This window comes from Hyperolius riggenbachi, chromosome 9, assembly GCF_040937935.1.
Source record: "Hyperolius riggenbachi isolate aHypRig1 chromosome 9, aHypRig1.pri, whole genome shotgun sequence".
Taxonomy (NCBI): Eukaryota; Metazoa; Chordata; class Amphibia; order Anura; family Hyperoliidae; genus Hyperolius; species Hyperolius riggenbachi.
Window position 1 is genome coordinate 175,670,779 of NC_090654.1, and position 26,615 is coordinate 175,697,393.

Consider the following 26,615-nt stretch of genomic DNA (forward strand, 5'->3'; position numbering starts at 1 on the left):
GGTGTTGGTCCACTGTGTTTTATCAAGGGCAGGGTCAACGCAGCTAGCTATCAGGAGATTTTGGAGCACTTCATGCTTCTATCTACTGAAAAGCTTTGTGGAGATGAAGATTTCATTTTTCAGCACGACCTGGCACCTGCTCACAGTGCCAAAACCACTGGTAAATGGTTTACTGACCATGGTACTACTGTGCTCAATTGGCCTGCCAACTCTCCTGACCTGAACCCCATAGAGAATCTGTGGGATATTGTGAAGAGAAAGTTGAGAGACACAAGACCCAACACGCTGGATGAGCTTAAGGCCGCTATCGAAGCATCCTGGGCCTCCATAACACCTGAGCAGTGCCACAGGCTGATTGCCTCCATGCCACGCCGCAATGAAGCAGTCATTTCTGCAAAACGATTACCAACCAAGTATTGAGTGCATAACAGAACATAATTATTTGAAGGTTGATTTTTTTTTTGTTTTAAAAACACTTTTCTTATATTGGTCGGATGAAATGTGCTAATTTTTTGAGATAGGAAATTTGGGTTTTCATGAGCTGTATGCTAAAATCATCAATATTAAAACAATAAAAGGCTTGAACTACTTCAGTTGTGTGTATTTGAATCTAAAATATATGAAAGTCTAATGTTTATCAGTACATTACAGAAAATAATGCTCTTCATCACAATATGCTAATTTTTTGAGAAGATATATATATATATATATATATATATATATATATATATATAGATAGATAGATAGATAGATAGATAGATAGATAGATAGATAGATAGATAGATAGATAGATAGATAGATAGATAGATAGATAGATAGATAGATAGATAGATAGATAGATAGATAGATAGATAGATAGATAGATAGATAGGATATATTTATATATTTTTTTAAAATTTCTTTCCTGCTCTCAGAAGCCATTTACTGACAGGTGAGTGTTTTATGGCTGTAATTACTTATCCGTGAGGGTTATGCTATTGTCTGATTCAGTCCGACCCGATCCCGACACGGACAGAAACGGTTACTTGCATACCTGATGTTTACCTCTTTCAGGCAGAGAAATAAAAGAGGAACACAGCATAGTTATTTGTGTGTTTGGCACTGCACATACACATGTCTATCTCATCATGTCACATGTCAGCTCGGTTGTCTTCAGTAATAAACCCTGTCTCTAATTCTTGTTAGTAGCAGATTTCTATACAATTATAAATTTCTGACCTTGTAATTTATCTTTGGTTACTCATTAACAGTTATCTTGCAGAACATAAATTTACCATTCAATTCTGTTTTATGGCTTTACTGAAGTACAACTATGATACATTTTATTAAACATCTGTAAATGAGAAGGTGTCATAATATCCAAGATACAATCTAAAAGCATTATCCCTAATGCAAAATAAATGGTGGAAACGCTCCAACTCCCTAGTTACGCATTACTTAGAATGTACGACTTGCTTTTTTCCTTACAACACAAACTAAAAAGTACAAGAAAAAATACTTGCCTATTTCCTGATCTAATAACTATGCAAAATGACTGTATTCATAGTGTTCAAAATGTGGACTTCTAACAAAACCTCTGAACAGGAAGTACAACTTATGTAATCATAATGCACCGTAGACAACAGTTTAAAGAGACTCCGTAACAAAAATTTCATCCGGTTTTCTTCCATCCTACAAGTTCCAAAATCTATTCTAATGTGCCCTGGCTTACTGCAGCACGTTCTACTATCACCATCTCTGTAATAAATCAACTTATCTTTCTCTTGTCAGACTTGTCAGCCTGTGTCTGGAAGGCTGCCAAGTTCTTCAGTGTTGTGGTTCTGTGATGCATCTCCCCCCTCCAGGACCCTCTCTGCATACTGCCTGCGTGTTATTTAGATTAGTGCAGCTTCTCTCTGCTCTATTATCTTTTACAAGCTGGATAAATCCTCCTCTGAGCTGGCTGGGCTTTCACATACTGAGGAATTACATACAGGCAGAGCTGTCTGCACTCTGCAGGAAGAAACAGCCTGACACTTCAGTGGAAGATAGCTGCAGGGGGAAAGAAACACACAAATGATCTCTTGAGATTAAAAAGGAAGGCTGTATACAGCCTGCTTGTGTATGGATGTATTTTCTATGTGTGGACATACTGTACATCAATCTACTTCCTGTTTTGGTGGCCATTTTGTTTGTTTATAAACAAACTTTTTAAAACTGTTTTTAACCACTTTTAATGCGGCGGCAAGCAGCGAAATTGTGACAGAGGGTAATAGGAGATGTCCCCTAACGCACTGGTATGTTTACTTTTGTGCGATTTTAACAATACAGATTCTCTTTAACCTCCTTGCCGGTCTAAAAAATCCGGCAAGGAGGCAGCGCCGCACTTTTTTTTAATTTTTATTTTTTTAAATCATGTAGCGAGCCCAGGACTCGCTACATGATAGCCGCTAAGCGGCGGCATCCCCCCACCCACTCCGATCGCCTTCGGCGATCAGAGTATGCAGGGAATCCCGTTGAGAACGGGATTTCCTGCAGGGCTTCCCCGGTCGCCATGGCGACCGGGCGGGATGATGTCACCGACGTCATAGACGTCGTGACGTCAGAGAGACTCCGATCCGCCCCTTAGCGCTGCCTGGCACTGATTGGCCAGGCTGCGCAGGGGTCTGGGACGGGGGGGGGGGGGGCGGCTCGGCACGGCGGGTAGCGGCGAATCGGCGGCGAGCGGCGGCGATCGCGACCTACACGCAGCTAGCAAAGTGCTAGCTGCGTGTAGGGAAAAAAATTATGCAAATCGGCCCAGCGGGGCCTGAGATATCCTCCTGCGCAGGTTACCCCGAGCTGAGCTCGGGATAACCGGCAAGGAGGTTAATGTACTTTCTACATTGCATTCTTATTCTGTTCAAAAACTTCAGCCAAGAGCAAAAAAAGTGCATGCAACCAAATAAACAGAAAATAGAGTTACAAAGAGAGAAAACTTAGGATAAGTGCAGTAGGATAAGGTTAATCCATCTACCCTAACCACTACTTTTTAGAATCTGTTTTATCCAGCATATCAACTTTTAATGAATCATCTGCCAAACACTTTATTTCCACACGCACTATGTTTGCTCACTTTTTAAAATAAAAATGTATTGGATTTATATAGCACCAACATATTATGCAGCGCTGTACAATACATAGGATTACAAATAATGATAACAGGGGTGACAGCCCAATACAGATAATAGGCAATAGATACAACAATACAGGTAATAAGCAATAAGATACACAATACATGTAGTAATACAATGCCAGATCATACACTGGAGTGGTTGTGCTAATAGTACAAGTCCACATATTCTGGGTAGAGTGTACAATCAAGTATGATACACAAGGGAAGAGGGCCCTGTCAAAGGCTTACAATCTAGAGGATGCATGTACTTTGCAATTTGCAAGCAACTGCATTTTCACGTACAAGATTTATTATGTAGCATTTCCACCAAATGTGCTGCAATGCAGTGCGTTTCATAGACATGTTGCTGTACACCTTTACAAGCACTATACTGTACGCTTTAATGTTATAGAGCAGGGTTGTGGAGTCTGAGCAATTTTGGGTACCTGGAGTCGGAGGTTTCGTAAACTGTGGAGTCGGATGACTCCACAGCCCTGTATAGAGTCTAGGCTCTCAACATGTGGTGCCTATACCTCAGGGTATTTCAACTTGTCATATACAGTGGGATGCAAACGTTTGTACAACCTTGTTAATTGTCATAATTTTCCTGTATAAATCATTGGTTGTTACGATAAAAAAAATGTCAGTTAACCACCCTGGCGTTCTATTAAGATCGCCAGGGCTGCTGCGGGAGGGTTTTTTTTAAATTAAAAACAAACTATTTCATGCAGCCAACTGAAAGTTGGCTGCATGAAAGCCCACTAGATGGCGCTCCGGAGGCGTTCTTCTGATCGCCTCCGGCGGCCAAAAGTAACACGGAAGGCCGCAATGAGCGGCCTTCCGTGTTTTGCTTACTTCGTCGCCATGGCGACGAGCGGAGTGACGTCATTGACGTCAGCCGATGTCCTGACGTCAGCCGCCTCCGATCCAGCCCTTAGCGCTGGCCGGAACTATTTGTTCCGGCTGCGCAGGGCTCAGGCGGCTGGGGGACCCTCTTTCGTCGCTGCTCGCGGCGGATCGCCGCAGAGCGGCGGCGATCAGGCAGCACACGCGGCTGGCAAAGTGCCGGCTGCGTGTGCTGCACTTTATTTGAACAAAATCGGCCCAGCAGGGCCTGAGCGGCACCCTCTGGCGGTACTGGACGAGCTGAGCTCGTCCATACCGCTAAGGTGGTTAAACATATCATATAGGAGACACACACAGTGATATTTGAGTAGTGAAATTAAGTTTATTGGATTTACAGAAAGTATGCCATAATTGTTTAAATAAAATTAGTAAATACAAAAAGTTAGTCCAGGCACTGTCCCTTTAAGGCTTCAATTCATTCTGCCGTCATGTCCAGAATACAAGACAACTTCATATACACATCTTTTGCACTAACTTTTTGTACTTAGCAATTTCACATGTTTTTCTGCAATTTGACCGTCTGCACAGCCCTGAGCTGATCAAGTCGTTTTCATATAAGTGACCTGGGGTGGAGTTATCCACAACATATGTGCGGGCTGGGCCCTTCATCTCCGCTTAATGGGTGCCGAGTAATTCCCTCTCAAGTGTACTATTAAATAAAATTAGGCAGGTGCATAAATTTGGTCACTGTTGTAATTTTATTGATTCCAAAACCTTTAGAACTAATTATTGGAACTCAAATTGGCTCGGTAAGCTCAGTGACCCCTGACCTACATACACAGGTTAATACTAAGTTTCTCTTTAAATGTTCTCTCTAATGTTTTTATTGTAACAACCAACGATTTATACAGGAAAATCATGACCATTAACAAGGTTTCCCAAACTTTTGCATCCCACTGTACAATTACAGGGGATTTGGGGATTAAAGCAATGAAAAATCATATATAAAAAGTGGCCTGAACAAGTTTTTTTAGTTCATTAAATAAAAGCATGTTTGAAAAGCATTTATGCACAAATATGGAGTACTCTAAACAAAAGGCCAAAGGTTCTTGATGATGTTAATTACAATCGGGTTTTTTCAAAAAGTGCCACCTTTCATAAAGGGGTACATGTTATAATAGTGTTTGGAAGCACTACTATCGATCATTAACCTCCTTAGCGGTAACCCCGTGTGTGACACGGGGTAAGCCGCCGGAGGGTGCCGCTCAGGCCCTGCTGGGCCGATTTACATAATTTTTTCTTTGCTGGACGCAGCTAGCACTTTGCTAGCTGCGCCAGCACACTGATCGCCGCCGCCCCCGCGCCCGATCGCCGCTATCCGTTGCGGCGCGCGGCCCCCCCCCCCCCCAGACCCCGTGCGCTGCCTGGCCAATCAGTGCCAGGCAGCGCCGAGGGGTGGATCGGGACTCCCAATGACGTCCCGACGTCGCTGACGTCATCCCGCCCCGTCGCCATGGCGACAGGGGAAGCCCTCCAGGAAATCCCGTTCTTTGAACGGGATTTCCTGATCGAAGTGGGCGGGGGGATGCCGCTGAGCCCTGGGCTCGCTACATGATTTAAAAAAAAAACAAAAAACTGCTGCGCTGCCCCCTGGCGGAATTTTTCATACCGCCAGGGGGGTTAAACGCAAATGCCCCGAAAATCACATTCTGTCACATAAAAAGTGGTAAGAGCACACAGACATGCCCAATTTTCTGTACCTGCAATCACAGATTGTATTGTGAACAGGACCCTTGAACCCTATTTTAGGTATTTACAATACCTCTCAATGGATGTCATTTCCCTTGCATTTAACAAGCTGCAGCAAACACTTGCAAATTACCTAAAATGCTATTTCAATCTTATTTAAATACAGGATTCTGGCATTTGAAATGCAATACCAGAGGGAAGGTGGTCTTAAGCTACATTCACACCTTAATTTTCATAACCCAAAATGACTTCATGATAGTTTCAAGTGAAATGTAGAGTGTGTACAGGTGTTCCTAAATGTCAGCAGCCTGCCCTTTAGGAATCAGCCAAGCTGGAGAATCCTTGGCTGAATCAACTGTTGTCCCCACAGGAGCTAGCACAGGAGCTTGTGCTCCTCTCCACCCCATAACATACCAGACTGTTTGGCAAAGAGCATATTAGTGCTTCTTTACAGTGATCAAAACTGAGTTGTTGACACAGGCAACAATGCCACAACAATGATCCAAAATGTGTACATAACTTTAAGGTAGGCATACATTGTAAAATGTGAATAAATGATCAATCTCAACCTGATACGGTAGTAAAAATGTTTCTGTACTATGTTAGCCAAACAAATTACGTAGGTAGAAAAAACAAAGTATTGTAAAAGTAATACGTTTTAATGGCTAACTGATAAAGTTAAATATCTGTACCGTGTTAAGGTGGCCATACACTTATAGATTTGCAGCAGATTCGACCAAAAGATAGATTTCTGTCAGATGCCTGTGAAGTCGAATCTGACAGGAATCGGAATCTGATGTGTGCCACACAATAGGGACAGATTTCCAATAGATTTCAGAATGAAATATACTAGAAATCTATCTAAATGCATTATTGGACCATTAGATCCAGTGCAACTCTATGGACCATGGATCTGCTATCAGATTGACATAGATCTTCCATTCTGTCAGATCAAATCCATTGAAATCAGCCACAAATCAATCGATAGATTTGAAAGAATCGATTTTGGATCGATCGATGGCTTAAATCGATCAGTGTATGGGCCCCTTTAGCAAAACAAATTATCTAGGTAGAAAAAAACTAAGTCTTGAAAATGTAATATTTTTTAATATCTTTATGTTTACTATTTACCTGCATCAGTGTTTTACTTCAGCTAACATCTGGAAATATGCCTGAAGAAGGGGACTAGATCCCAGAAAGCTTGCATAATATAACTTTATTAGTTAGCCATTAAAAGGTATTACTTTTACAAGACTTTGTTTTTCTACCTACATAATGCCTGATACTGATAATTTATCAGCTTGTCCCATTTGCAGCCTTTTCCAGGCGCTAGAGATTTGAAAAAGCTCTTGCTAATGCAGTGCTATGGGGGATTTTTATAAAATCACATCGCTCAAGTGCGATCACACCCATAGCATTACATTAGCAAGAGCTTTTCAGATCACAAAGCACTCAGAAAAGCGCTCCTAGTGGGTTCCAGGCCTAATATCCTATGCACTGCTGCTGTCAAAAGCTTTGTGCTGCTCAATGGAATAGAAGCAGAGAAAGGGAATGTTAGGTCATGATTACCACTATTCAAAGCACATATAGACGTGATTATTGCAACTAAATCCCCAATAAAGAACTAATGTAGCGACTGGAGGAGGGCCTCACGTGGGCCCTGGAGTGGTCACTAACTCTGCAACCCGTTCATTTCTACATCATTATTATAATTCTCTATTGATCTTCCAACAATTATCAATAAAATCTGTGGCAAGACAATATGTGTACATCCAGAAGTGTATTCTTGCCTGTCAACTGTAAGTACGACAGGACAGAAAACATTTTCTTTCATGTGTTGTGTTTCTGTGATTGTTTGTTTTGGATCTGTAATATACTCTCTTAATTTATTGTGAAGGTACTGCAAAACATACTGGTACTTTACAAATAATGATAATAAAATACTAATCAAAAATAAGATGGATGTAGAGGGTCAGGTATGCTTAGATCACCTAAGCCAGGAGATTGCCTCTAATTCCCTTCTTCTGCTGAAGAGGCAGAGTGTATTCTGCAGGTGTTGTAGCTCGTAAAAAATGTATCATTGTACAAAGTGAGAATGGAGTGAGTGATACATCAGCGATTTGCTCAGGAATAGTCACACCAGTAGGGGTACAGAGAAGGGGGAGATACTGTAATAATAAACAGCATGACAGTACAAGTCCTGGAAGAAGTTGAAGAGACCTCTCTCACCTCCACTGTCTGGCCCAATTCCAGATCGAAACCAACCACACAGATACAATGCAGCCAGGAAGAGAAGCGATCCCAGGGAAGAGCTAGCGCATCCCCACTGGAGCTCTGCGCCTCCTCATTCCCCTCCATCCCCAAGCCAGACATTCCTAGATCCACAGAGCCTCCATCCAGCCGACAATCATCTTCCCAACGTCATCACAGTGCGCTAGTAGTCACACTCTAGTGACGGACCACAGAAGGGGAAGCTCTTCAGAGCTGCAAACATCCGCTTTTCCTGGTTGTCATGGTGATTAGCGCTGTATACAAGACACAAACCACTGCTATATTACTGTGTACGCGGTTCCTACTCCTCTGTATTGCTTCTTCACGGAGCAATTCATAATAATGGTTATATGTAGATCACTCATAGGAAATGCCAGAAAAAGCCAGTTATCCTTCCCCAGAAAGGATGTGAAATCTTGCGCTGCTAGGGTGGTGACTAGGGGTGGCTGAGTTGGATCACACTTTAGCTGCTCCTTTAAAGCCTGGCTGTCAGAAAGGCTTGATCAGAAAGACAAAAATAGAGAAGGAGGAGCGCTCCATAGTGTAAAACCTTTTTATTAAAACAAATTGCGCAAAATAAAAATTCACTTACTAGATGCAAGTGGATACAAGCATGTAATCAGGCTTAGCAGCCTTACAATCCTTCCTTGGTGGGTGCACTTCAAACTGCCGTGGCCATCGGAGTTGGATGGGTCGGATGGAAAGTGACCCTAGATGCTCCCCCAAGGGATAAACGTGTGCTGGTGGCGTTATTACGCGTTTAGGCGTTCCACGCCTTCGTCAGATAACCTTTATCTGACGAAGGCGTGGAACGCCGAAACGCGTAATAACGCCACCAGCACACGTTTATCCCTTGGGGGAGCATCTAGGGTCACTTTCCATCCGACCCATCCAACTCCGATGGCCACGGCAGTTTGAAGTGCACCCACCAAGGAAGGATTGTAAGGCTGCTAAGCCTGATTACATGCTTGTATCCACTTGCATCTAGTAAGTGAATTTTTATTTTGCGCAATTTGTTTTAATAAAAAGGTTTTACACTATGAGGCGCTCCTCCTTCTCTATTTTTATCCTTCCCCAGAACCCTACAAAAAATCTGTGATCACAAGCACACCTATTTTCCGAATGACATCAATTAACCAAGCTGCTTGTTAAAGCGACTTCTGAATCTTATTAGCCTTGTGCAAAGGGCTGTACACTGTTCAGCCTTGTCAATGCAGCGGTCTGGTAAAGTCCCCTATACTAGACTGCACTGTGACAATGCTACTTCCTTTTAGTAAATGTGCAGCATTATGTACCATTCAGACAAGGCTTTCTGGGCTCCCCGTGAGAGCTGGACTCTGCAGAGTTTGGCAGGGAAGCATTCGCTAATTGCCTTCTGCAGTTGGAATTGCACTCCCTTCTCAAATAATAGTTCTGCCATATGACTGTGGTGATGTGCAGTTGGTGCCTGTGTATAAAGTCTTCAGTCAGCTATAGCTCTGAGAAAAAATTATAAATGGGTACTCTATACAAAGGGGCACACTCCCTGCCAAGCTTTTCAGCTTAGTGGAGGGCTGTAGGCAGAGGCGGCCTTTTGGGCAAGTGGGGCGTTCGCCCTGAAAGGGGCCCTGTGGTCATGCCCACTGTGCTCACACTGAGAGCCCCATTCTTCCTGGTCGGGTCAAGCTCAGGCGCTGTCTCACTGGCACTTGCGACTTAGATACCGCAGCCGGGAGCGCTCTGCACATTGACATCACAATTGACGTCATGTGCAGAGCACGCCTGACCACGGGCAAGCAAAATACAGCCAACCCAGCGCCAACCACTGGGAGTCTGTGACTAGCAACCTCTCACAGGACTTAAGAGCATCATATTTTGGAATTTGGTAAACAGGTAAAGACGCTACAATACCACCAGCAGAATATATTGTAAACAGGGGCGTCGCTAGGGCCTTTGATCCGGGGTACCACCCCCGAACCTGTTGCCATGGTGCCCCGGATCACATTGAGCGGCAGGAGGGGGCACTGGGCAGAGCGGGCAAAGTGCAGTTAAAATCTCACCTTCCAATCTCCGCATGCAGCCTCCATCGTCTTCCTACTTCCTCCCCTGGTGTCCGTTGTCTTGGTTACAGCGCCCCCATGATGTCATCACAGGGGGCGCTGTTACCAATGCGACAGACGCCGGGGGAGGAAGTAGGAAGAAGCTGGAGCGTCTGCATGCACAGATTGTAAGGTGAGTTTTTAAAGCGGACCCAAACCAAACATTTTTTTAAATTCAAAATATTTAGTTGCACCACTCTGACACATACAAAGATAAATTAACACTAGTTCAAGCCTATGAGCATTTCAGTGCATGCTTTTCACCCTTCTCTTTTTATAACTAGGGTTATACAGGTGGCAGCCATTAGCAATTCCTCCTGTGTTGGACACCATCTACTCCAGCAGTTTGCCGGATTCTGTCCCGGCACTATGAAAGGAAGGGAGGGGTTCCTCCAATCAATGTAAAATATTTTATATTTGTCCGCATGCAGCTGAAAAAAGGCTGCTATTTGTTATTATAATTTAGAAAATAGATTTTATTTCTGAAATCTTGTATTTTTAATTTGGGTCCACTTTAACTGCGCTTTGCCCGTTCCACCCAGCGCCTCCCTACTCAGTCTCATCGGGGCACATTTCTATCTAACCTATGCTGGGGGCATAATCTATCTATCTAACTTACACTGGGGGAATCTATCTATCTAACCTACACTGGGGGAATCTATCTATTTAACCTATACTTGGGGAACCTACATATCTAATCTACACTGGGGGACCCTACCTACCTAATCTACACTGGGGGAACCTACCTATCTAACCTACACTGGGGGAACCTACCTATCTAACCTATACTGGGGGAACCTACCTATCTAACCTACACTGGGGGAACCTACCTATCTAACCTTCACTGGGGGAACCTACCTATCTAACCTACACTGGGAGAACCTACCTATCTAACCTATATTGGGGGAACCTACCTATCTAATCTACACTGGGGGAACCTACCTATCTAACTTATACTGGGGGAACCTACCTATCTAACCTTCACTGGGGGAACCTACCTATCTAATCTACACTGGGGGAACCTACCTATCTAACCTACACTGGGAGAACCTACCTATCTAACCTATACTGGGGGAACCTACCTATCTAACCTACACTGGAGTCACCTACCTATCTAACCTACACTGAAGTCACCTACCTATCTAACCTATACTGGGGAAACCTACCTATCTAACCTACACTGGAGTCGCCTACCTATCTAACCTATACTGGGGGAACATACCTATCTAACCTACACTGGGGGAACCTACCTATCTAACCTACACTGGAGTCACCTACCTATATAACCTACACTGTAGTCACCTACCTATCTATCCTATACTGGGGGAACCTACCTATCTAACCTACACTGTAGTTGCCTACCTATCTAACCTATACTGGGGGAACCTACCTATCTAACCTATACTGGGGACACCTACCTATTTACAGCCAAGCAAAGCCCCAGGGCCCCAGTCCAGCAAAGCACAGCCCCCAGCAAAGCAAACCCCCAGCCTAGCAAAGCCTCCTGGTCCCAGCCCAGCAAAGCGTGCAGCCAACCAAAGCCTAGTAAAGCCCCCAGCCCAGCAAAGCCCCCCCAAAATGCCCCCAACAAATTGCCCAGCCCACCAAAGCCCCCAGCAAGTCACCTAGCAAAGCCAGGCCGGCTCAACATCACCGTCTAGCACAGCATCACTGCCAGCAATGCCAGCACAGCATAGCATAAGCATAACCACCAGCCAGGAGGCCCAGCATTACCGCCAGCCGAGTACAGCACACAGGCCAGCCAGCGAAGACAAGACAGAAGCCAGGTGAGGGGCTTATTTATGTGAAATACTTCATATTGAATATATTTAAGTTACACCACTGCTATGTTCATGTACATTTGGCCTCACCAATGCCCACGACCGCTTTCCGTGGCATGACCACGCCCATTTTCACAATCATTTCCTCTTGGTGCCCAGGATCTCCCAGGAACCTAGAAACGCCCCTGATTGTAAACCATTATGGAATGAACAGAAGTCAGGCCAGCAGACACAACACATATCACCCTGTCCCAGCATTTTGGTGGTGGTGCAGAAAAGGGCTACAGAAGTCTAGCTGTTTGTGTTCTGAACAGTAGTAATTCATTTACGAATGCACAGATCTTCCTGTTTTGTTTTATGCACCTTATAGTTTGCACCTACCTCCCCTTTATTGCTTAGGTGTTTGTCTTCAACATGCTTTACGTTACTATGCAGTTTGCATTTTTGTAATGAATTTGTGACATAAATCTCGCCAAATGTCAAATTAAGTTTACATGCAAAAACATCAGCCTGAGGGGCCCAGGGGGCTTTTAGGTCAGTCAGTGTAGCCTGGACTCTAGACGGAGGGGGCTCGGGTTGGGGATGGGTACAAACAGACACAAAAGTTTGTATCTCTATCCAGACACAGCCCCCATCCAGCCTAGTACCCATCCCCAGCTCCCCATTCACCTAGAACCCATCCCTAGCTCCTCAGCCAGCTTGTACCAATCCCAAGCTCCCCAGCCAGCCTCTACCTATACTTAGCTCCCAGCCAGCCTAGCACCCAACCCCAGCCAGTCTGGTACCTATCCCTAGCTCCCCAGGCAACCTAGTGCCCATCCCTAGATCCCCAGCCAACCTAGTACCCATTCCGAGCTCCCCAGCCAACCTAGTACCCATACCTATCTCCCCAGCCAGCCTAGTACCCTTCCCTAGCTCCCCAGCCAGCTTAGTACCCATCCCTAGCTCCCCAGCCAGCTTAGTACCCATCCCCAGTATATTGGTTGGCTTAGTGGCCTTTAACAAACTTAATTGTTTTTAAACAATAATAAGGTGTACTGCATTAAAGGCGGACAAGCCCGTGAGCATGGTGGTATGGTACCGTATATGGCCTATACTTATGAGTCTAGGCCCCGCATATGACACTCACCCCAGGCCCCGCGTACTTTAAGACTGCCTCTGGCTGTAGGTTACACCTAGAGGAAGGATTGTAAGGTTAGGGACACACCATAGAGGACACTGAACTTTGCAACATGCACTACTGAGTAACTAGAACACTGGATTGAGCAGCATTTGGTGATTCCTTTAAACATGTTTATTAGTGGAGGTAAACAGTGGACTCCCAAAAAACAGACTCCAATTTCTACCAAAATCAGCTGCTCATCTCTTCCACCTGCCACAACATTTCTCTGATGCTTTCCCTCTTTGTCAGTCCCTCAATTGGGGCCAAATACTCAAAGAATCAATTTCATACTCCTATACCTCTCTTATAAAACTCTTCATAAGCAGTCCCCTCTATACTGTACATTTCCTAACAAATTTTCGCATACCATCCAAACAGTAAAATTTGTTCTACACATAAAACCCTCCTGTACATCACCTTAGTCAACCCCTGACATTTTTGCATCCTGGACTTTTCACAAGCTCTTTTGGAATTCTTTTCCGCATCCTGTCCATCATACTTCAAGCCTTGAAATGTTCAAGCATTCCTCTTCAAACAAGCATGCAATCTGTTATAGTCCCCTTTTCTGACACACACCCACATATGCACCAAAAGTCAAAAGACTCACTGCTTTACCCACTGGGTCCTTCATCACCTTACCTTGTATTTCCACTCCATTCCCATCTAGATTGTAAGCTTCCAAGGGCAGTGTCCTCAATCCAATGACTTTTGTCTCTGCACAATAATTTAATTCAACTGAACATGTACTTTTCACGGTTCTGTTGATCTTGGCACTGATGGAATATATAGTGCCACCATGGAGCACACAATCTAACCACTGGTCTTCACAAGAGCGTCCTGCAAGGGGCAATGGGCTCCTAGTGGGAATTGGACTGCTTTGCTGCAAATGATTACCAGACTGCACACGCAGGGTTACCCACCAGAGATAAGAAGAACAGGAAGATAATAACTGCAGTGTGCTGAAGACAAGATCATAATCTGGGTGAGGGTGGAATGCATGTCAATGTAGGCAAGACAAGTGCGAAGGTAACTGACATGGGGTTACGGTTGGACTGACACAACAGGAACAAGGGCAGAAGCTGCAGACTGGACTGGTAGGTTGGCAGGAGGAATGAGGACAACAGGTGCAAACTGGACTGCCAGGAAAAGGACAATGACAAAAGGTGTAGAGTGGAATGACTGGCAAGACAGACAGGCCAGGGACACTAAATCAGGTCATGTCGCTGAAGCTGAATGCAGCCATAGCACTAGTGCTATGCTGCACACCTTGCACATAGGAAATTTGAGTCTCCAGCGATTGCCAGACCTCGAATTACATCTAACCCAGAGTTGCTATAACTTTGAGCAGCAGCAGGGTGTCAATTGGCTCACCCTGCGCCCAGCTCACCTATGGCCAAATAATACGTACGAAGGGAGACTGTGGTGGTGATTACACTTGGACAATGTAAAGCAAAGAGCAGTGAGTTCTGCTTAGCCAAGGTTTAAACAACCTCAGTGTTGTAGCCATGCCTACCACCAGCCTGTTAAAGCGTAATATAACCCAGCATTTCTTCTTTGCTTTAAAAAATATTTACAGCATATTATATGCAACCAGCATTTTTTTTTTTACTAGACCAGCATTCGAAGGGTTAAGGCCCATACACACGTCGGATTTTTTTAAACGACCCGTCGTTTGCACGTCCTGTCGTTCAGTTGTCCGGACGTCAAATTGGGCGTGTGTACAGTCCGTCATTCAGCTGATAAGACCGGTCTTGAGTGATCCGCCAGGCGGACTGTACACACGCCCGATTTGACGTCCGGACGACTAAACGACGGGACGTCCAAACGACGGGTCGTTTAGAAAAATCCGACGTGTGTATGGGCCTTTACACACAGAACTTGAAAGTTCAGTGCATTGAAATCTGGACTCATCTGAAGTTGTATATAATGTTATCTTGTATTTACTTAACTGTATCAAGTGAGCAATGTGACACATTCTCTGACTGTGCAGAAGCAGCTGGAGACAGAGAGACACTGAAAGCATGTCTGCCTTCAACACATAATGAATAAAACCAGTTATTAATAAAATGCTAAGTCAGCTCACAAAGCAAAAAACTGTACTTTTGGGAACCTATAATTTCTAAATGAATAATAATACTTATGAACAAATGCAAATATGATAACCGTATGGCATATAAAAAGTAGGAAAACATGTTTTTATTGAATATTATGTCAGGGTTTTAAACCGCTTTAAGATAAACTTTGCACATGTCCCCATGGAGCTCATCTGGTGGAAAAAGAAGGATTCAGGATTGGTGCAGAACAAGGAAGAGCACAGTCTTGGATCCCAAAGAGTATAACAGTACCTGTATTGCTGGATGTATTTGAAACCATGCATTAACTATGTGTGCAGTTTTGTACTGGTGTTGCTGAAGGATGCAATAAGTACATACATATTTTGGTGCACAAAATATGCATGTACTTATTTTACTCTCTGTTGCCTGTATTGTACTCCATACAGTGCCACGCAAGATAATGGTGGTTTAAAAATAATAATTATAACAGACCCTAATAACAAATCAGATCCCAGTAATAAGCGCCTGTAACAGATCAGGCTCCCAGCGATAGGTCTTTGTAACAAAATAAATCACAGTCATAGATCCTAGTAACAGATCAGGGACAGACCCCAGTATTAGGCATTATTAAGAGATCATGGCTGGAAAGTGTCCTGGTTAAGGGCACTGCCTTTGACATGGGAGACCAGGGTTCGAATCCTGGCTAGGGTCAGTACCTATTCAGTAAGGAGTTCAACGCAAGACTCCCTAACACTGCAGGGTGGCCTTTTGAGCGCATCCTAGTGGCTGCAGCTCTTGAGCGCTTTGAGTCCGACAGGAGAAAAGCGCTATATAAATGTTCGGATTATTATCATCCAGTTATAAACCCTTAAAATGGCTTGTTCACACCTAGGGCATAACTCAGTCACACGCACGATTGCAGGACTTCACCAGGGCTGCCCCTACTCTCTGGAACTCTCTCCCACCAGCCGTCAGACTCGCCCCCACCTTTAATACCTTCAAACAAGCTCTCAAGACTCACCTCTTCACGCTTGCATACCCCCCTACACCAGCACCATAATATGTTCTGTTAGACCCCCTCTCAAAAGACGCACCTATTGTCTCCACCCCACCCTTTAGATTGTAAGCCTCTGGCAGGGCCCTCCTCCCTAATGTATCCAGCTTGATTATGCAATCTTACTCACAACCACCCCTCTTGTAGACTCGAACAGTCTCTATTTTGACCTATGACACTGTATTGTTATCAAATCATTTGCATGATCTTGTTTTGTTGTGAGTTTCTGTATGTTCTACCTGTATGTTCACCCATTTATCTATTGTGCAGCGCTGCGTAATATGTTGGCGCTTTATAAATACAATAAATAATAATAGGGCATTTTTGCTATTTTTTAGGCGCCGTCAATTTGCAAAATCGCCCTGAAAGCGCACCCAATGAGAGAGTTCACATCTGAGTGGTTCGTTTCCGATCTGGTCAGCAAAGCGCTGCCTGTACCATTTTTAGGGTGATTGTGCTACAATGGAAGGTATAGGAAAAGCACAAAACACTCACAAAATTGCTTTGTGCGGCTATTGTGTTTGCTGAATAAATACATTGTATTTATTCATTTCCGGATAAAAGAGTTCACTTCCTGACTTGTGTTAGGAAGTGAAAAAACAAATCACTCTGCAAAAGTGCTTTGAAAAGCACTTTACATAAAATTGAAGCGCACAGGTAAGTGCCGGGAGAAGAAAACAAAAGGCGTAAAAAATCATAAATCGCTGGCGTCAGTGTTTTCGATTTTAGCTGTGAACAAAGCCTACCAGATCATACCCCAGTAACAAGTGTTTCTGTCCTAGCCTGGAATCCGGAGGTAGGGTGACCACACACAATTATGTGACCTAATGTTTTATGCACTGTGCCACTCACTTGACTGACAGCATTAATTTTTACTGCAGTATGGCATCTCCTGTTCTCCTTCTCGTCATTTGTCACTGTCAGTAGTCACTGAGGACATGGGCAGGTGGCAGAGATCAGAAGATGTCTCAATACACATTACAGAAAAGATGAATACTGTGATGAGGATGTAGAAATTAAAGGGAACCAGAGATGAACGACTCACACAAAATAAACATATCAGTTGATAGCTTGTAAAGAATAAATGCTCTACCTAATAATTTCGCCACTCTGGTGTGCCTTTTTGAGTGTTTTTTATCCATTATTGCTCCAGGAAATATCCAATATGGCCGCCGGCTCATATGCCTTCTGCTTCCAGGTTATAAGCTGTTCTGGATGTGCTGTCTAGGCTATATGAGACTATAGACAAGCAGGGCGGCTGCTGCAGCCTTTCATCTGTCTGCCTTCAACTTTATTATTCTGGTATGCTGTGTGGCTGCCTGTAGGAAGTGTCTTTCACAGGAATGAAACTGCATACAGTAGATAATGACTGGCTGCACAATGCACACAGATACACTTGTCTGTTTCAGAGCTTCTTTCTCGGCAGCAGCAGCCCCTCCCATGTCAACAGCTCTGAGTAGGAAATCTGAGCCAGGAGGTGGCAGGCTTGGGCTTGAAAAGACTCCATAGAAGAGTGACTCAGCTATAATGATTCCAGGTCAAACCTAGACTGAACCAGTCGGTGGATTCTTATCACAGTTGATAACAGATAGATTAGACTGAGAAGAATAAAACTAAAAGCAGGGTAGGTGTTTACTGTCATGTTCCCACTGATAAATGTAATAAAATACATGAGGGTGCTTCGTCTCTGGTTCTCTTTAAATCCTACATGGCGATCCTACCCAACAGGTCAAAACAGGAGCAATTTCAGTGGCCAGACACAGAGTTAGTGAACAGGGAAAGAGTGCAGAGCATGGAGCCCAAAGCTGTGTTGGGCCCAAGAAAGTGCACAGCCCCAGTACAAGAGTCCCTCTGGTGGTCCCTCTAATGGCAGTCTTGGTTATATGGCATGTAGGACAATAGAATGATGGGACCAGCAATGTGAACCACAATAGGAAAGTGAATGTCAAACATACGTGTCATCTTAGTGACACATAAAGCCTAGGCTGTTTAGCTATGTAGAATTCTCCTCCCAGAGCATTCTGGGAAACCAGCTAGTTTTTTCTGCTGGCTTTGAGTATACAAACATTCCTGATAGCACTAAAGATGTCACCACTTTCCGAAATACATTTCAAAAAGTAAATCAGGGTTAAAGAGGGTGGCATATTGTAATCCTAATAGGACCCAGAGGCATGTCATGTGCACAATGACATGCCTCTGGTTCATTCTATCGCCGCTGCCAGCCCACCTGCGGCGAGGGAGCTGCCTGTCACATGCTGAGAAACTGTGAGAATCCCAGACTAGAGTGCAGATAATTCACTATGTAATAAAAACTTGTAGTATACTGTAACTATATATATATATATCTCCCAGTCAAAGTCCAGATCTAAATCCAATCGAGAATCTGTGGCAAGATCTGAAAACTGCTGTTCACAAACGCTGTCCATCTAATCTGACTGAGCTGGAGCTGTTTTGCAAAGAAGAATGGGCAAGGATTTCAGTCTCTAGATGTACAAAGCTGGTAGAGACATACCCTAAAAGACTGGCAGCTGTAATTGCAGCAAAAGGTGGTTCTACAAAGTACTGACTCAGGGAAAACGAGAGGGGGGGGGGGGGGTATCTGCTTCTACATCAACACCTCCTGGTGCTCCAAGATCACCACTCTCAACAAGACCTGCACCCCAGATGTTGAGTTTCTGGCCATAAACTGCAGGCCTCAGTACTCCCCCAGGGAGTTCTCTTCCCTTGTCCTTGTTGGGGTCTACATCCCTCCCGACGCATGCTCCAAGTCTGCACTGCAAGCCCTCAGTGACTGTATCTCGCGGTGGGAAACATCCCTCCCTGAGGCCCTCTTCATCATCCTGGGCGACTTTAACAAGGCGAACCTGCCCCACCAGAAACCGCAACACCCTGGACTACTGTTACACGGTCCATAAGAACGCATACAAGGCCATCCAAGGAGCCCCCCTGGTTAACTCCGACCATAACACAATCCACCTGATCCCCACTTACAGGAGGCTCCTGGAGACCTCTAAGCCCACAGTCAAAACCATCAAAAAATGGACAGCAGAGGCAAAACTGGAACTCCAAGCTTGCTTTGATACCACCGTCTGGTCGACCCTGGAGGCACCCTCCCTCGAGGAATGGGCTGAGAATGTCACCTCCTACATTAGCTTCTGCGAAGAGGCGTGTATTCCATCCAAGACCTTCAGGGTCTTCTCCAACAACAAGCCTTGGTTTAATGACAAGCTCCGCCGACTTCGGAAACTCAAGGAGGAAGCGCACAGGTCTGGCTCCCCTGAGAAATACAGAGAGGCCAGGTACGCCCTGAAGAGAGAACTGCGATTAGCAAAGAGGGCCTACTCCGATAAGCTGGGGCTCTGTCTCCAATCAAACAATACACGGGAGGTATGGAAGGGCCTGAGAGCAGCCACGAACTTTAAACCTGTACCTCAGTCTGCGACCCCGAGCCTCAGGCTGGCGGAGGAACTCAATGAGTTCTACTGCAGGTTCGAGCAACAACCTAACCAGCACGAGGACCAAACAGCCATGGCTAAGGGGACCCCCCCCCCCTGCGGGTGAACTTGGCGCCCTGGCTCCTGTTGCTGTTTACGAATTAGAGGTACTCCGGCACCTCCGTAAGCTGAATCACAGGAAGTCTTCTGGCCCAGATGGAGTGTCGTCGAACTGCCTGAGAACCTGTGCCGATCAGTTAGCCCCTGTGCTCACCTCCTTATTCGAGCGTTCTTTATCGGACGGCACAGCCCCCTCCTGTTTTAAGCGGTCCACAATAGTGCCAGTCCCCAAAAAACCCGGCAGCACTGAGCACAACAACTTCCGACCAGTGGCCCTAACTTCCAACATTATGAAGCTCCTTGAGCGGCTGGTCCTTGCCCACCTGAAGAGGTACACGGACGCCCACCTCGACCAGCTCCAATTTGCTTATAGGGCAAACAGATCCGTGGAGGACGCCATCAATGCCAGCCTGGCATACATCACCGAGCACCTGGACAACCCTGCCTCCTACGCTAGGATTCTGTTCCTGGATTTTAGCTCAGCGTTCAACACGATCTGCCCGGAAATCCTGCACACCAATCTGACGCAGCTCGGAGTAGATCCCACCCTCCGAACATGGATCAAGGACTTCCTGACAAACAGAACGCAACAGGTGAAGCTCGGCAACTGCTACTCCAGCGTTAGAACCACCAATACAGGGACTCCACAAGGCTGTGTACTGTCACCACTATTGTTCTCCCTCTATACCAACAATTGCACCTCATCCGCCGACTCTGTGAAAGTCATCAAATTTGCAGACGACACCACTATCATTGGCCTAATTGGCAGCAACGGAGAGCATGAATACCGCAGCGAAGTCGAGAGAATCTGCAACTGGTGCAGGGACAATAACTTAGTATTAAATGCCGCAAAGACAGTTGAACTGGTCATAGACTTCAGGAGGAACCCTCCCCCCCTCCCACCTGTCCTCATCGGGGGTACCGAAGTCTCTAGGGTGACATCAGTGCGGTTCCTCGGCACGACTCTCACCAACAACCTGAAGTGGGGGCAGAACACCTCCAAAGTTCAGAGGAAATCTCAGCAGAGGTTGTTCTTCCTGCGCCAACTGAAGAGATTCGGCATGCCCCAGAAACTGCTAACAAGCTTCTATACTGCCACTATAGAATCCATCCTCTGCTCCTCAGTCATTGTCTGGTACGCGGGGGCAACGGCCAGCGACAAGCAAAAACTGCAGAGAGTCATAACTGACACAGAGAAGATCATCGGGTCTCCTCTTCCACCTCTTGATCTCCTCCACTCCGCTAGGATGAGGAAGAGGGCCACTGTGATCTTCCGTGACCCCTCCCACCCAGGCAGTCGCTACTTCAAGCTCCTCCCATTGGGCCGCCGCTACACCTACGACTATACCATGCAAAACCACCAGGCGGAAGAACACCTTCTTCCCCCAAGCGGTTCGGCTGCTGAACTCCAACCTCCCCCTGTCAGTCTCGCCTACTGGTATGCCCTAGCGGGGTCTCTCAGTCAGCTCCCGCCGCTGCTCGCCCTTGTTCTCAACTGCCCAGGGTCTGTATGAGGGCCATCATTATCGTTATTATTATTACTACTATTATTTTACTACTACTATTAGTATTTTATTGGACTGCTCCTGCCCGGCAGGTAGAAAAACACTAACTGGTGGCCCGGGACTGTTACTAGTAAGGGTCAGACCTATACCATTAATGCAATTAACGTAGTTCTAAATTGTTTTTGCTGTGCGTCTTGTCTTCTTGTACTATGTCTATGCCATGTGTACCACAAATAATTCCGAATATAGCTCTGCTGTATTTGGCGATATAAAATGATTCTGATTCTGATTCTGAATAATTACACACACCCCACTTTGCAGTTATTTATTTGTAAAAATGTTAACTTATAACTGAATTATTGCAAATTTCCTTCTGTTTTAAGAACGCAATTACACCAAGCTTTGCTTTTTTAGTAGGAGGGCTTTTTGGTTCCTTTTATCCCCCTATACATTCCTAGTAGTTTGGGTCACCCTGAGTTGCTTGGTTACTCTGTTATTTGTAAAAAATGTTTGGAATCATGTATGATTTTCGTTCCACTTCTCACGTGTACACCACTTTGTATTGGTCTTTAACATGGAATTCCAATAAAGTTGATTCATATTTGTGGCAGTAATGCGACAAAATGTAGAAAACTTCAAGGGGGCCGAATACTTTTGCAAGCCACTGTATATATATATATATATATATATATATATATATATATACAGTATATACAGTATATATAGTAATATATATATATATATATATATATATATATATATATACACACAAGCATCAATTCCTGGTTTGCGGCCATGTTTTTGTTTGTAAACACTGCCTAAAACTGGCGATTAAAAGCCAGGATCGCAGCAGGGACCGGCGGAAACGTTAAAGAGAACCTGAGGTCGGATTATATTATGCTAGTGGGGCACAGAGGCTGGTTGTGCACACTAACACCAGCCTCTGTTGCCCCATGGTGTGCCTCAAAGACCCCCCCGCAGTGCTGGCGACACGCAGCGTGTCGCCAGCACAATGTTTATCTAAGCGCTGTCTGTCAGCGCCGCTCCCCCGCCTCCTCCATATCGGCGCTACCCGCCGCGTCACTTCCCTCCAATCAGCGGGTAAACATTGGCTGCATTGAAAAACGCATATGTTTGCATTCTGCAATGTGCGTTTTTTTAAAACACAGGAGTTGCTGCATATTTTCCCAAAACGTATCTAAAACGCACACAATGAAGGTCAATGGTGACGCAAAGGTATTGCATTTCAGTGCGGTTTTTATGCTTTAAAAAAAAAAAGTTTTTTGCATTTCCCCTTCCTGTTGACTTCCTAGTGATGAGCTAAAAATGCATATCAAAAATTCATCCAAAACTCATATGTGATTTATATATGTGAACCACAAATGCATTAAAATGTACACAAAACGCAAGAAAAATGCATGCCCGGAACAAAAGCATAAAACGCAAGAGCACTGAAACGCACAAACGCATATGCAGCAAAACGCTAACTTTCATGCACTGCCTAGTGAGTTTCCACCCTGAGGGTAGGAACACACTAGGCAGTGCGTGAAGGTTACTGTTTTGCTGCATATGCGTTTATGCGTTTTTTACGTGTATTTTCAGTTCATTTGCCTCTTGCGTTTTTGTTCCGCACATGTGTTTTTCTTTTTACGTGCATTTTAATGCACTTACAGTTTGCATAAATAAATTGCATATGCGTTTTGTATGAGTTTTTGATATGCATTTTATGCTAATCACTAGGAAGTCAACAGGAAGCGGAAATACATAATCAAACTTGATTAAAAAAAAAAAACGCATAAAAACGCACTAAAAAGCAATACCTCTGCGTCACCATTGACATTCATTATGTGCGTTTTAGATGCCTTTTGGAAAAATATGCAGCAAGTCCTGTATTTTAAAAAACGTACATTGCAGAACGCAAACATATATGTTTTTCCATGCGGCCCATTGACATGCATTATGTGAGTTCCGCAACGCTAGCATTTCTGCCTAGTGTGTTCATACCCACACTCACTGCCCACTTTAATAGGTACACCTGTTCAAGCAGTCACAAATCATTTAGTAATATTGAATAAGGTCCCATAAACATGATATTATTATTATTATTGATTTACAGTATATAGCACCAGCATCTTCCGCGGAGCTGTACAACAGCATACAGGGTATAACAAAACAAAGTATACAATACAAACAGTTGGTACAAGACAAGAGGGTATAGCAGCTAAAGCAGTGAACAAATTTACAACATATTTTACACAGAGATGGGAGGTATGTACACCCATTACACAGCATAGAGAGACAAAAGGGGAAGAGAGCCCTGGCCAAAAGGCCTTACAGTGTAAACATTTAAGGTATAGGGCAGTAGGTAAAGGGAAGCTGTGTATGGGGTGGTAGAAATGGTGGTTAGTGGGCAGTGTCCTAGGTAGGACAGTATGCTTGCCTGAAGAGGTGTTTTCAGATTGCGCCTAAAAATAGTAAGTGTGGGTGAGTGGCGGATGTGTTGAGGGAGAGTGTTCCAGAGGAGGGGAGAGGATCAAGAGAAGTCTCGTAAGCGGGAGTGGGAAGACGTGATCAGGGAAGAAGATAGAAGGATATTGTTAGCAGAGCAGAGATTGCGTGTATGATGGTATCTAGAAATAAGTTGATTTAGATAGGAAGGAGCTATGTTCAGGAGAGCTTTGTAGGCAAGAGTAAGGATTTTAAATTGTATCCTTTGTGTAACTGGCAGCCAGTGAAGGGACTGACAGAGGGGGATTGGGCTGGATAAGCGTGAGGAGAGGTGGATGAGTCGTGCAGCAGAGTTCATAACAGACTCTAGCAGGGCTAAACGGTTGGCAGGGAGACCGCAGAGCAGAGAGTTGCAATAGCCTAGTCGGGAAATGATCAGGGCATGCACCAGAAGTTTGGTAGTGTCTTGTGTTAGAAAAGAGCTGATGCGGGAGATGTTTTTTAGGTGGAGGCGACAAGAGGAGGAGAGTTTGTCAAAGTGTGGTTTGAATAAGAGACTTGAGTCCAAAATTACATCTAGACAGCGAGCCTGGGGGACAGGCATTATGGAAGTGTCATCAACAGAAATAGAGATGTCTGGCAGGGGCATTGAGTTGTGAGGTGAGAAGACTATGATATGCACATATGTGTTGATTTATACATGTAATTGTGTGTTATAATAATGTAAAAACTTTCTCATGGCTATTACAGTAATTGTTAAAGGACACCTGAAGTGAAAGGTAATTGGAGGCTGCCATATTTATTTCCTTTTTGTTAGGCATGGGGGTGGGGTGTTTTAAGGGTTAGGCATGGGTGGAGACCATTAAGGTTATGGGGTGGGTGTTTTTAATGTTTGGGCATTGGATTCTGTGTGAGAATAGCGTTAGGTTAAGTTGTAGCAAAATATCGGTACTGTTCACCGATATTTTACTACAGTAATTTACACTTTAAAAATGTAGGATATCTGTAAATTTGACAGAGATTTTACAAGCCCAAACTGGACGCCCACATTTCCTTGTGCCCCTTTTTTATGCACGCATACAGGTGAGGAACCCTACTTTTCAGCTGTGATATGCCAGCTATCAAGAGCGGCCTGTCCTCTTTTTATAACACATTATAGGGCAGTTTTGTATCTTGAACTTTTATTATCGTGTATTGGCATGTTGATGCGTTTAGACCTCCCAAACCTGCAGAAAAAGCAAGTCAGTTGGCTCTTGGCTATACTTATCAAACTCACAGTAGTCTGAAATCGGGAAAACCCATGATTACAGAGTTACTAAACAATACAGGCTTTGCCTGACTGGAAGTCTGATGAAAGCATTGCTGGGGGTATGCTGAGGGCATGTGCTTTGACGGAATATGTCTCTCTTTCTCATCATTGCTCATTCTCAGATATGAGCACTGTTGTGTACAGGAGAAAACCAATATTGCAGTAGAGAATACAGCATTGGGAGCTATAATCAAATCTCACCACAAGGGGGCTACATGACAGCAACTGAAATTCATGTAAGGTTCAGTGTAGACACTCAAGGAGTGATTTACTAAGCCTAGGTTTGCACATGGTGATCCTTCTGACATGCTCACAAGGTGGGATGTGTAAATATCCTACAAGGGCAATGGGAGGCAGGAATGTACACAAATAGTGTTCAGACTCATTGAACTGACAAAGAAAACAGCACATTCACACATGGCCCATGAAGGCAAATTACAATTTACCTGTGTGATTGTCAGGAGCTCACCTGAGGGTTCCAGGAATGTGTGCGTCTCTGCTGGGATTCGGCCGTGTCCTTCCACTTCTGAGTCTGCGCTGTCTTTGTGTGCACGTGGTGACCGGCAGTCATCCCAGAGCACGCACTCTGGATCCAATGCAGGACGGAAGCTCATGGCCACACGTCCGTCCTATACTCTCAGGCACTGGCAGAAGTAGTGCGTGGCTAGGCACTGATTGGTGAGCTGTGTGTGGCCGGCCACTGACTGGTGCATGTTTGTTTAAAACCCTGTATGCTTTTCATTGCCTGTGATAGCATTGTTGCCCTTGGGTTACTGCTGGGTGCTCTCTTAGGATTTCCTGCGTTTGACCTTGCCTGTATCGAGACCTCTCTGTGGATTAATGCCTGAACTGACCCTGGATTGTGTTGACCTTGCCTTGTACTGTGATATTTCTGATCTACTGTGTATGACCCTGGACTGTAATGGATTAGCGTACACTCAGTGATTCTGTACTGTGTCACTCTGATCTAACCTGTATGACCCTGGATTGTCTCTGGATTGGCTGATTCCTTCTGTTGTCAATCTGTCTGTTGCTACCTAGACTGTCATTAACGCCTGTTGTCCAGTGTGGTTGTGTTGGTACCTCCGTCTTGCAGCTTCAGTTCCTATACCTTGCGCATAACAAGGCCTGGGTGTAACCGGGTGCTGGGATGACACATTTGCTGACCGGGGATGTGCCACACAAGGTGAAGACTGCGGAGGGTCTGAAGTAAGACGTTGGATCCAGCAGGCCTCACAGTGATTCCTGGCTATCTTTGTGCTCCCGACAATGGTTGCAGCAGCTGGTGATCCCTGCAGTCATTGTCTGGGAGCACAGCTATCTGGCATATTTACATTTGTGATTAGAGCTGTGGTTTAACTGTACAATCTTTCTATATTATAACTAGTAGGTCGCATTATGGAGTTAGCAAGAACAAAGTTCAGAAAGTAAGCCAGTGAAGATGATACACACTGTGCACTGACACACCTACTGCAGTTGTTACCACATAGACTTGTCATACTCGTCTGTCTGGATTCCTTTCTCATTCACTACCAGCGACATTTATATGAGAACAAGCAGTTGAATCTTCACATACAAAAATTACTAGTTTAGTTTTCATACATATCTTTATTTGAGAGACAAGGCATAATAAAATTGTTCAATTACAATCTGTACAATTTTAAAGGCTTA

At 44.6% G+C, this 26,615-nt stretch overlaps 1 protein-coding gene across 1 annotated transcript in view; it reads right to left on the reverse strand.

Annotated features, from left to right (window-relative positions):
- The window catches only part of DENND6A (DENN domain containing 6A), a 122,292-nt gene extending 114,099 nt beyond the window's left edge, over nt 1–8,193 (reverse strand). Inside the window, exon 1 of the mRNA XM_068253729.1 lies at nt 7,958–8,193. Within this exon, the coding sequence (XP_068109830.1) occupies nt 7,958–8,101 (144 nt within the window). The 5' untranslated portion in view covers nt 8,102–8,193. The remainder of the gene's footprint in view (nt 1–7,957) is intronic.
- Nucleotides 8,194–26,615: the final 18,422 nt, after the last annotated feature.